We start from the raw sequence: 12,972 nt of genomic DNA on the forward strand, positions 1-12,972 counted from the left end.
AGCTGCTTGTTAAAAAAACCCACGAAGTGATAGAATAACTCAATGGGTCAGGCTGCATGTGTGGAGGATATGCACAGCACAGGTGCGGGTTACGACTCTTCTTCAGACTGATTGACTGTGGAGGTAGAGTTAACTCGGAGAGTGGGTATTCGCAGTGCATCTGTATTGAAGTTCCTTTGACCCAGGTAACACAATTTAGCCAGGATCAAGCTTTAACTGAACTGGTAAACATTAGAACAATAGTTCAGATTCAGCAGACGCAGACGCTGAATGTCCCCTATTGCTAGCACCACAGTATGACAGGCAAAGAAGATTTGGGGTTTAGGACGTGGAAGAGCTGGGAGAATGGGGAAATAATGCAGGCTGTCGGGACTCTCTAAAAGTCAAGAAATATCAGTCGAGCAGCAGGAGAGAAATTATCATGACTTATACATCGACAATAAAGATTAAGCTAATGTATCCAATGTATCATCATCGACCTCTCCAAAGTTCGAGCGTGATTACATTTATTTCCCCTAAGTTAATTGCGCCAAATTAATTAGGTTGTTTACTGTTAATTTTCGTCTTGCTGAGGCTGGAGGTTCCATTGCTAATTATAAAAAAATGACCATCTACTCAATCTCAATGCAATACAATATCCTCGTTTATCAGCGCTCAAAAGTATACTCGGATTATACATTAACTTATCAACAGGAATATTCACTCAGAAGTTAGTATTCACACTGAAAACCCGTATCTCTTATAATGGATAAACAGTAATTTAGTTATAGAGAGATGCACTACATCCTTCTCGGGAATAAATATAATCGTTGAAAAAAAGCGAAACACAAAGTGCTGGAGGAACTCAGCGAGTTAGGCAGCATCGTTGGAGGGAAAAAGTCTGAAGAAGCTTCCCGATCGGAAGACTAATTTCCTCCATAGATGTTGACTGACCTCCTGAGTTCCTCCAGCACTTTGTGCTTCCCTCAAGATTCCAGCATCTGTAGATCCTGGTGTTACTATAATTGTGTGGTCAACATTAAAAAAACACAAAGTGCTGGTGTAACTCAGCAGGTCAAACAGCATCTCTGGAGAGCATGGATAGATGGCGTTTCGGGTAGGAATCATTCACTTTGTGCTTCGCTCAAGATTCCCGAAAATGATGTAAACATTTTTTGTAACAATTAGAAGGAAATAAGTCAAGCATTAATGGAACGAGCAGTTCGCTATCACCCAACAGATGAACTCGTTAGTCATCAATAATTCTGGGGAGTTGCACAGTGCAATCAGGATGCAATTATTTTCTGTCATCAGGAGAACTTATCATAAAATACAACAATATTGTACTTTATTTTGTTTACTATATATATATATATATATCTAGGGAGAGAGAGAGCGAGAGAGAGCATTCATATGTCACATGGTATCTGCCAAGTAAATATCCGATGCTTCCTGACCTGCTGAATATTTCCAGCATATTCTGTTTTATTTTAATGTATACCAGGACCCAAATATTACACGTGTTATTCGTGCCCTCTCCACTAGGAGGAACACAAGAGCAATACCGGTGATTATTTTGTATTCACGCTCGCGTTTCCTCAAACCTTATCCTTGCGCCCCGCCGCGTAGCGATTAGACTGCAAATAGGTTGTACCTCAAAATATAATTATTGTTGCGTTTGCTGTATTTATGCCAGTTCATTATTTTATAAATTTGCTCAGACTGTAAAATCTAACAAGATGTATTTTGCCTTTCTTTAGTGTGAATCATGAAAGGGAATGTACAAATATCTAACATGTAAAAAGTGGGAGCTCTGCTTTGGACCGAAATAAGCAGTCATTTTCTTTTGCATTATGGACTGCTATAATCTATTTGTTTTAGAGTTTTTTCCCCCATGTACTTTCAAAAGTATAGGCAGAAGGAAGACGGAAATTAGTGAGATGGTTTGCATACCATTTGGGGTGAAAGTCAACCCATGTTTCACTGAAAACTACAAATATTGAATTGCACATAAAGTAAATGATCTTGGGAGGTAAGGGAATTAAGTGCAATTATACGAAGGAAAGTGTTTGTTTCTTAATGATGGGGCGACGCAGCAGGGCAGCTGGTTGAGCTGCTGCCTCACAGTGCCTGAGGCCCGGGTTCGATCCTGACCTTGGGCGCTGGATGTGTGGAGTTTGCACGTTTTCCCTCTGACTGCGCGGGGTTCCTCTGGTTTCCTCCCAAGACGTTCGGGGCTGTAATCGTCTCCATATAATTGCCTCGTGTGTAAGGAGTGGAATAACACAAAACTGGTGTGAACAGGGTGGTCGATGGACTTGGTAGCCGAAGGGCCTGTTTCCATGCTGTATCTTTCCATCGATGGATTGATCGACATCGAATAGCAGGTGCATAAATCCATCTTGTTCTTTTTTGAACTAACCTTGTTTGGCTAAAAAAAAAGACATTTCATAAATTTCATGGAGTGTTTATTCGAATTTTTGATAAATCTTCTCTCCTGCTAGTAATTTGGCCACAATTTTGCTTCATTAACGAACATATTTGACGGGTGATATTTTACTTCTCCAGGGACTTGATAAAACAGGCTGATGTCTCATCGTACTGCCGAAGATTGCTACATCGTAACGGGTGATACCTTTTTGGATAAGATATTTTACAAGGCGCTCAACTTGACTGTACCGAAAGACTCCGAACCTCAATGATCCTATTTCAAGATGATCTCAACCATTGTCCTGGCATTTGCCTCAATTAGCAATACCAAAACAAAGAACTGGTCCTCATTGGGTTTGGTCGGTCAGATCTGCTGTGGATAAGGCTATTGTTATATTGGGTTGACATATCAAAGCTACCCAAACCTCAGCTCCACTGCGATTTCTACCCAAACATAAGTTGCCGATAACACAAAGTTGCCTAACCATAATGCCCAAACATAATTTGGGATCCAGAAGTCCACAACCGCAAAAAAAAACCTAATCTAGACCAGTCCCATTTTCTCTCTGTCCACCCGCAACTCTGCAACGACTCCTCTGATACACATTTAAATAATTATAAATTCAGCAAGTGTGTTACCAGATGCGCACCCATGACATTACTTGAATGAAAACGAACGTTAATCAAATAACTACAAAATAATTCATCGCCTGTTTTGAGGAACCTCGCGGATGTGTAAGTGCTGCCGATACTTTCCACCCCCCCCCCCCCCCCTCTTCTAATTGATTGCTAATCCTGTAGAGAGCTATTTGTTCCATTGGACATAAAATAATTACTTTAAATGTTAATATCTCACTTCCATGGTGAACATCATGGCTGCCCAATAGGCATGACGTTTATCAACCAATCGCCATCAGCATCAACAATATGTGCACCGGATTCCACATGAAGGATCGTGCCATTTAAGATGAGCAGTTGAGATCGTCCCAATTAAGATTGGTTGTTACAGAACTGGATATTTTACGATTTAAAGGAATTAATAGAAGACCGAGCAACCTCATTAATTTATTGACATTAAATTGAAAACATAAGACAAACATCGTTTTGACTGGTACTGGATTGTGTAGGGTTTAACAAAAAAGTCAATACACTCGAAGAAGTCTCCAAGTCCTCCATTGGGTAATTCACGGGGTGTGCATGTGCTGGACGGGACCCGGATATTCGGCTTATTTTATTTGATTGACCCTGGCATACTAAAGTTACCCAAATGCTCTTTGAAAGATTTGTTTGTTTATATCAAATAGAGAATTACATACCGCAGATTTTCAGACCAAGTTTTCTTGTGCAGCCATGAGCAACTCCGCACCAAGCGTCATAGGCTGAAATAATAGAAAGAACGAGAAATGTATACATCTAGGTTCTGGTCTTCTGTGAAACTAAATAACAATAGTTTGAACACATTTCACGATGTATCGCGAGGATAACTATAAACTCTAAAAAGGTTTGCATTTATTTAGTTCCCCGAAATGTTTCATGAAAAGCTGCAAAACGATTCTCATCACATCCAGTGCATTCGTGACAGATAATGAATGTCATTATGCAAACAATCTAAAGAAGAATTAGACGGATACAGTGTTAAAGCTTCGTCCCAATTATTTGCGTTCTTTTCATAATTTTTAATGCGGCGGCACGATCTTCCCGTTTTTTCTCCTACTTTGTTGCCTTTCCTTGAATACCAAACCAGGTCGTCCTAGGACTGACTATCTAATAAATGTTGGCACACTTCTGGCAAATTGCAAGCTTAAAACAAACCTGCGTGAAATGAGGTCGGGAGAGTAGTCAAAGACTTAATTGGCTGAAAAATGATATTTGACTAACTCTGCTCTGGACGACTAGCTGTCAGCCAGGGAATATTACCCTGTTTTGCACGAATGTAATTCGTTTCTTTTTTCAAACACACGTCTTCATTTGCATTTATGCGTTACCTTATTATTGAGTATCCATTTTTAAAGCAAGTTAATGATTCGTGTGGCAATTTATTTCAAAATCTAACCAAGTAATTCGCATGACTGTGCAGCCCAGAGTGGTGAGTTACAAGGAGTGTTGTGAGGGTTATACGCTTGAGAGTAAGAAATATGATTGAGAACATTTATAATCATTAGGCTTTAAATATAGCAAATCGGGTCTCCATATAATCAGCCTATAGGACGCACACATTGATGCATTTAATTAAAAATTAGGAACATGACTTATATATTTCTCCTTGATCTGAACGGCTGAGTGAAGCGGCAATTTGGAAGTCTCTCCCTAGTCTGGCAGCACCAGAGCCCGGGTTTATGAGGCGTGTAAATACTAATAGCATCACAAAGATGGCTCTGTAGCTACGCAACAGGAGCGAAAGCGAATGATGAAATTCCCCAAAATATATCTTCAAAAGCGAATTCTAAAGAAAGCGCGACGTAACATCCAACTTATAGATTGGAATTGAAAGCTATATTTTGCGATTTTATTTAACCACCAGTAATAAACTAAAATAAAAATCACACTGTGAGTTTCAGTGGTTCCACTTATGTGGGTTGCAAATATTGTTTCGATGGAAGGCGATGTCATTCATCTACATTAACAAGTAATTAGATGGGGATTTCAGATCCGTAGAATAGCGCCAGGAGTAAACAGAAAATCTGTTTGGATTTGGTGTAAGATGTGGAAATTGTTTCCCGAATGCACCCTAACCCTCCATGGTTGTCTCTTTGCAAACGTGGCCGCGCCAGACGAGCACGATTTCTCTGCCAGGCTCTGCCCTTTTGCTGGAGAATTTCGTGACTCTTGACAGCCAGAGGAAAGCCTCTTGGTGACACTTGCGTGAAAAAACACTGACAGACAAATGCGCCTCAGGTCAGTGACTGGGAGATAAAGCATCCCACGAGCTAATGGTATAAGACTAGGACAAGCAAGAAACACGATTACAGAGGAAAGGACAAACATGCACACGACGTGCTCTTCACATTTACCGACTCTGAAATTAGCTACGGTAGAGCAAGCGTTCATTGACCCACATACTCTGCTATTAATGACGTCGTGAATGCATATTAGTCTATATCGTTCTTATATTTGACATCTTGTTTTAACAAGATAAGGTAAATTGATCTGAATGGTCAATTCTATGTTACATGAATGGCACGTTTGCTTTCCTTTAAGTACAAAGGCGAACTACGCCTAAAGCACTAAAAAACTGGAGATTATTGTGTGTGTGTGTATGTGTGTGTGTGTGCTTGCGCGCGCGAGCGTGTGTGTGTGTGTGCACGTGTGTGTGTGTATGCGTGTGTGTGTGTGTGTGTGTGTGCTTGCGCGCGCGAGCGTGTGTGCGCGTATGTGTGTGTGTGTGTGTGTGCTTGCGCGCGCGCGTGTGTGAGAGAGCGAGAGAGAGACGGCGACTCGTGGATGGGGGCGGAGATGGGATGGTGGCGGTGGTAAAATATGAAGATATTGAGATAAGGTGGCATCGTTTCAATTCCAGAATTTTAATGCTTGACAATGGACTGAAAGCGAAATCTAGGTTACTCCAATGCCTCTTGGCAGATGGAATACATATTCTCGCCTGGTAGCATATGAAGCCCCTTCAGGGCAAATATACCACAAGTGTAATGATTGCAATACCCATCTTTGTTTTTGGCAAGTTTTTCTTTGTTGGTGCCGATTATGTCATCGGACTTGTTTATTTGTACCTGATGTCAAAATTACCGAGGAAATGTAACAGACTGATTAGATCTATTAGCGCCGTTCTCATCCTCCCCAGCTCAATAGTTCTCTTTCGTTCGCTGTATGTCGTCGGATCTATTAGAGAATTCATAAGAGCTACAATTTGGTGCTGCAGCCGCCTTCGTATTCACCCTCGTATAATTACACGTCCTCTCAAAATCTGCACTAAAAGGGTCTGTGATAATGAGCAAAGTGCATAAACCCCTCTGAAATTACAGCTTAGACGGTTTCTCTCTTTTATCCACATACAGCTGTATGCTTATTTGCACAGAGTGGAAATACTTCGCAGCCTGCAGGTGCTGTATGTGAAAAAAAAATTAAAACGACTAAACTCTGCACTTAAATAAATACAAAAGCATAAATCACACAACGTTATTGGGGACGTCAATGCTGCTTAGTATTACTGAAACACATACTCATTTAAACATTTCTGAGATGGCGTTCAGATTTTGCAATGTATTTTCATAGATTTTCTGCATACAACAACATGACAATAGGGCACTTCGACAATTTTGCTGTGGTGATCTTCTTGAAATTGGATATAACCCGCTTACTTGTATTTCTGTCTCCCGGCCGCAAACTCGTTGAGTTGGGATCTTGACCGGCACCGGAGGATGAAGGCGCGGAGGATGCCATCGCTTCTGGCAGATGCAAAGTCCTGGGTCAAATGGGGCTGACGCCTTCTTTAGAATCCTTTCTCTTCAATGTATGACACGAAGTCGCGGGCTTCTGCAAGGAAAATAATAAGTTTCGTTTGTTTTCTTCGGAAGCCGCTGCTCGTGTGTGAGACAGAGAGACAGGGCGAATGGCTTTGAGACCAGCCTTGCGCCTTCAAACATTTCACTTTATTAGCATTCAGGGCGCTGAAGTGCTCTCACGGAAGGTGGGAGAAGCAATGAGTCGCGCCTGTACAGACAGACATGTCTCACGCAAGCAATATTGCAATCAATATTGATGTAATTCCAGAAACCCTTTAAAAGGACGAGGCTCGATATAGGTCAGCCACTTTAATGGAATCACGCGTCAAAATGTTTGGCAGATCTGATCAAAGATCTCATTGAAAACATTGAGTGAAATAATTTATATTGCCTTTGCTTAACCGCCAGATATCCTACATTCTGCACTTGATCAGAAAGGACATCCAGCAGGACAATGTCACCCACCATATATGCCACATCAATTGTCAGTCGCCAATGCAAAATCATGGCCATTGTCAATTTGAATTAATTTATGCAAAAAACATTTGATTTCGCCATCCGCGACGCCGATCAAATATCGCACAAAACGATTTAACCGAATTGTAAAATAATCAATGCCGTGGCCAGAAATAATTTTTCGATAAGTAACCATGCAATTAAAAGACCAATCTGACCTTTGATATCACTTTAATCAGCCACACTCCCATTATCTATCATTAACACAGTAACTATCCACACAAAGTACAGTCGAATTTGGACACAAGCAATCGTTCATAATGATCGCCCAACACTCGATTTATGCATTTGGACAAATCGATGGAAAACAGTATGTTTCATATTCAAGTTCATTCCATTCGCTTTTTTAAAAAAACTGGAGACATGTTATACTTACTTACCCACTGGGATTTTAAACCCCCCAAATATATAATCCATCCATGTGGAGGAGCACGGGGAAAGTTAGCCGCGAATTTTGGTTAAATAATTCGTACAAGAAAAGGAGCCTCTAAGAACATTTAACTTTTCAGGTAAGCAACGAGGAGGACTTTACCGTGTCGCGATGATGCCCAGGTTGCAGTCTCCAACCAATTGGTTCCCAACAACTAAATTACATCTGTAGACATGCAAGTTTCCGTCAGCATGAAGGACGCTTATAATACTTCAAGGGAAACGATGTCGGAATATAAATCAAATCAAAAAAAAATTCCATTCAGCATGACCTGTTTTTCAGAAGTACGTTTGATTTGCTGCTCTGAAAGTGTGAATCGCCCGTTTATCCAACACGACGCAGGAATGAGTCACACATCACCTCCTCAGCTCCAAAAGTGTCACGCCAATACTGTCCAGGTTGCTTTGTCTGCAGAAAACCAACGCCCCGCCACTGTTTCGCCGGAGTTACGTGACTTTTCAGCAGGTACTTTTGATACCTCTGGGGTACAAGTCATTGTTTGAGAATACTGAGCACGCAGCAGGTGCGCCCGAAGAAGGTTGGAATATCCAACAAATGGTAGAGAAAGATGCAGCAGCATCAAGAGCACCTAACACTAAGGGAAAGCAAATTCAGACTTTATAGCAAGGATTTTAAACTTTCAAGTGGGTCGTTTAATCGATAATTGATGTACGAACAGCTGTACTTCACGTTTATTGCAACATAAGAATAATCAACCTGGCGCCACACACGACTGCGTCACTGCCTAAATATCAGCAACGTTAAAACAATAATACCTATTCTTTTCTCTATTATTCTATGAGAATATTTTTTTCAAATGCGCGACGTGATTGGGTTTTATTTGTGTTTTGATTTGGAAGAAATGTTTCCGTACAAGGTCGTAAATAGTAAACAATACTGACCAGGAGAGGGCGCTCCAGATTGACAAACCTTGAAGTCTTCCTTGCTTCATTCAAATGTCAAGAGGATGTCTGGAGGCGTCTCGACAGGCTCGAACCCATCACAGCTTTCATTAGTTACACTTTTTGGAAGAAAAAAATGTATGCATACACCCGTGATGGGAGATAATTAAAATTCGTGACAACTGGAAAAGGAAAAGATGTAACAGCCTTATTTAAAAAAGTTACACATTTTCAATCGCGTAGGAAAATGGGTAGAAATGCAAGTGAAATATTAAATTAATGTGGTAGCGACAAGTAGTAGACTGGCGAAATAAAATAAATGGCGAAACTGTAAGAGTAGGTTAATTGGTAGTCGAAGAAGGAGACAAGGGAGGAAATGGTTTAAAGGCGAACGTCAGTGGATTTTGAACTCGATTACCAAGAAAAGCAAGGGGCACCTGATGAACGAACTGTTGTCAAAACAGAGAGAACAAGATCAATTACTTCGAGACTTCCAATTTCATACGATATTTTGCGTGAGACACAAAATAGATTGTTGCGGACAAGAAAACATCACAACAAACAACGCAGGAAGGTTATTACGCAAATTCCATTTAATTACACGCGAATGAAGCGATGGGTTTAACCAATGGATAAATTGTGAATTATACGTTATACCGTTATAACCATGAAAATAATCGGACATTCCACTATCTTCATATTATTGTAATAGTGTATTTCACAGGATACTAGTTGGTTTCTTTTGGTGTTTGTCGGGGTATAAAGCATTTTAAAAGTTAAATTATTCGATCTGAAATGCCTATAGAGTCGTACAGCACGCAAACCGGCCCTTCGGCCCAACTCGTCCATGCCGACCAAGATGCTCATACAATATTGAAGATTTGATGTTAATATGAAGAACAGTTAGCAAACCAGGAATACCTATGTGCGCCTGTTTTGGGAATTTCGTGACGGAAACTTTGCATCTATAAATTAACTGTGCCATCTCATAAGTGCAAGTTCTTTTGTTACATGCCTCACAGCACACATAATTCATCTATCAGCAAGAAACTGAAGCAAAACCGACCCAATGAATCACCAAAACAAAGGTTGTCATGCTTCAAAATCTTGGGATTTTCCATGAAGGTCGAAAAAATAAGTTTTGCTCTCTCACAAACAACAATGATGTACTGATACGGTCCTAAACGTGAACACCGTGATCTTATCGGAAAATCGAATATCAGAAAATTTATTTTTGTAACTCTTGGAAGGGCAAAGAACATTCACACCAGTCTGAAGAAGGGTCTCGACCCGAAACGTCACCCATTCATTCTCTCCTGAGATGCTGCTTGACCCGCTGACTTAAACTCCAGCATTTTGTGTCTACCTTCGATTTGAACCAGCATCGGCAGCTATTTTCCTTCACATCAGGAAAAATGGAACATTTGACCTTTTCAACCACGGATACTTTGCAATTTAGGTGCCGTTTTCAATTTTAATAATAACTGTACATTCGCTGGAATAAGTCTATATTTTATCAGCATATTGACGCGTACCTTCATGCATGTCATAACCATTGACATCACCGAGACTGCGTGTTATTGGAGACAGTATTGTTTATATTGTTAATTGTGTTTGAATCAACCTAGATATCAATCATTAAGAACGTTAGAGGACACTATCATTCCGCTTACACCAATTCCGGTCGCCGAATTTATGGTAAGTGTGCTACGTGTGTCGCCCATCTTTTTATTTTGCAAGTCTGAATTTCAAATTATCAGTCAAATCGAGGTTATCTGCTGACATCAGTTTTAAATACGAACCTACCAGAGAGCTGCAACTCAATATTATACACTGGCAATACTGAAACCATTGGCATATTTGACTATAGACTGAGAAATCAGTGTTCAATTACATTGACGTGAATTACAATTTGTCGTGATGACGCACAGCGCTGTAACAACAATTAATTCCTTGCCTTGTTTTGAATGCTAAATATTTCACATCCATGCTACGTCTGCTACGCCAATCTATCACACCCACATTGTACAATGTATTCATATTGCGAAGGCAGCAAACTGAAATGAAATTGAGGACAATATGTAACACTTGTGTTACAGTGAAAGCTTCAGGTGTCTTGTACCTTTAACATTAAAGGGGCTTTCTATGTTTTTTCCTCGGCTGGCGGAATTCTTCTTAAATCTAAATGATATTCAGGCTATATCTGTAACATTTGACACACACGTTCCGTCATTAATTGAAGAATTTACAAGGGTTTTGACATGAAGCAATGATTGGTGGTGAGTTATCAAATGTCAAGCACAGCCTGAGACAACGGTGCGGTCTCGGGATGTGCCATTGAAAGCGCCCCAACAAAACTCACGTGGAAGGTTATTGACAAAATGCGTTTAAGTTCACCATCGCAAATGGGTATGTTGACTCCGAAACTAAGGTTTAGAATAACATTTGAAAGGTTATGTGAACTAACTAAAGTACTACAGCAATTTAGAAGTAAATCCTTTCTGACGTTCTTGAGAAATTTGGTCAGCACACTGCTCCCAAAAACCCCACCACTGCGTTAAAAAGCAAAAAAAGCACACCGAAAAAAACTGGAAATACACAGCTGGTCAGGCCACATCAATGGAAAGTGAAACAGAGTTAAACCTTTGGGTTGAGGAAACTTTCTCATTACTGAGTAGGTTCTAACTAGGGGTCTGTGACCTAAAACTTAAGTCTGCTTTTCTTCCAATAGATGTGGCCTGATCTACTGAGTTCAGCATTTTCATTTTTTTTAATGTTGTACTTCCAACATCTGAATTCTCTTCATTTTCAAAACAAAAATATAGAAGCTGGAAATCTGGGGGAAAAAAGACATGCTGAGATGTAGAAACAAGGAACTGTAGATGCTGGTTAATGCACAAAAGGACACAAAGTGCTGTGGTAGTCAGCAGGTCAGGTATATTTGGAGAACATGGATAGATGACGTTTCGTGTCGAGACCCTTCGCAGGTCTCGATCCAAAACGTCACCTATCTACATTCTCCAGTGATACTGCCTGACTTGCGTTATTCCAGCACTTCGTGTCCTTTCAGAACATGCTGAGTTCTGCATTGACTTAAAAAAAAAGTTTCTCCATAGATGCTGCCTGACTTGCTGAGTATTCCCTGTATTTCTGGTTTTATTATAGTTTATAGTAGTCCTTATTCTTCTTAGGCCCCCTCGGTCATGGGTGACCATGGGTGATGCATCCTAGTTGGCTGCTTGCTTCACACCTCAGCTAGAGTAGCGTCGCTTGTGGCTGAAGAGACCAATGCGGGAGTGACAGTCTCTGTCACAAAGGTCACATTTGTGTGTGGACTCTGGTCTGTTGAAGTTGCTGCGGTCCTTTCTGCGTGCCCGCTTTTCTGCCGCTGCGTTCATCAGTTTCTCTTCCCCCGTTTTGAGATGTTGGTTCAGGGTACCTCTCCACCTTGTATGGTCAGCTGCAAGGCTCTCCCAGGACTCCACATCAATGTCGAGCACCTTCAAATCTCTCTTGCAGACATCCTTGTAATGTAGCTGGGGGCGGCCGATGGGTTTCCTCCCAGATGTTAGCTCTCCAAAGAGGATGTCTTTTGGAATACGTGTCATCCCTGATGTCCTGTGGTACAGCTCCTTCTTGCCAGCACTGGCAGAGGACTTCATGCAAAGGAAGCAGTAAGGTAGTCTTGCAGTGCTTGATCAGGTCAGGGGGAATCCCGTCGCTGCCTGGGGCCTTGCCTGAGGCCAGGCTGTCAATGGCCTTGCTGAGCTCTTCTACCGTCGGCTCTCCATCTAACTCATTCATAGTCGACAGGCACTCGATGGCGTCAAGGACTGAGGGGGACACTGTGTTCTCTCTCGAGTAGAGATCGGAGTAGTGTTCCACCCATCTCTCCATCTGCTGGCATTTGTCTGCGATTACTTCCCCAGTGGAGGATTTGAGTGGGGGCTGTCTTGCTCTGGACTGGTCCTAGTGCCTTCTTAATGCCATCGTACATTCCCCTGATGTTCCCCTTTATGGCGGCCGTCTGGATGTCCTCACTAAGCTGTGTCCAGTACTCATTGGCGCAACGCCTGGCAGTCTGCTGAGCCTTGCTCCTGGCAGCCCTGAGGATCTGCAGGTTCTTCTCGTTAACTGACCGCTTGTACTCGGCTAAGGCGGCACGCTTGGCTTCGATTACTCATTGTGAAATTATACCAAGGCACCAGTCTTGAAGATGACTTCAACACTCAACTCATGAAACAATGAACCTCTTTCT

General features: G+C 41.4%; 1 protein-coding gene across 3 annotated transcripts in view; it reads right to left on the minus strand.

Moving 5' to 3' along the window:
* The window catches only part of LOC144595950 (glutamate decarboxylase 1), a 48,915-nt gene extending 40,542 nt beyond the window's left edge, over positions 1 to 8,373 (minus strand). Inside the window, exons 1-3 of one of the 3 annotated variants that reach the window (XM_078403924.1) lie at positions 8,084 to 8,373; positions 6,723 to 6,897; positions 3,726 to 3,788 (exon numbers count right to left, since the gene is read on the minus strand). In XM_078403924.1, coding sequence (XP_078260050.1) covers positions 3,726 to 3,788; positions 6,723 to 6,804 — 145 coding nt within the window. In that variant the 5' untranslated portion in view covers positions 6,805 to 6,897; positions 8,084 to 8,373. The other 2 variants (XM_078403921.1, XM_078403922.1) reach the window with 2 other exon arrangements.
* Positions 8,374 to 12,972: the final 4,599 nt, after the last annotated feature.

Source organism: Rhinoraja longicauda, chromosome 8 (genome assembly GCF_053455715.1).
Source record: "Rhinoraja longicauda isolate Sanriku21f chromosome 8, sRhiLon1.1, whole genome shotgun sequence".
Classification (NCBI taxonomy): Eukaryota; Metazoa; Chordata; class Chondrichthyes; order Rajiformes; family Arhynchobatidae; genus Rhinoraja; species Rhinoraja longicauda.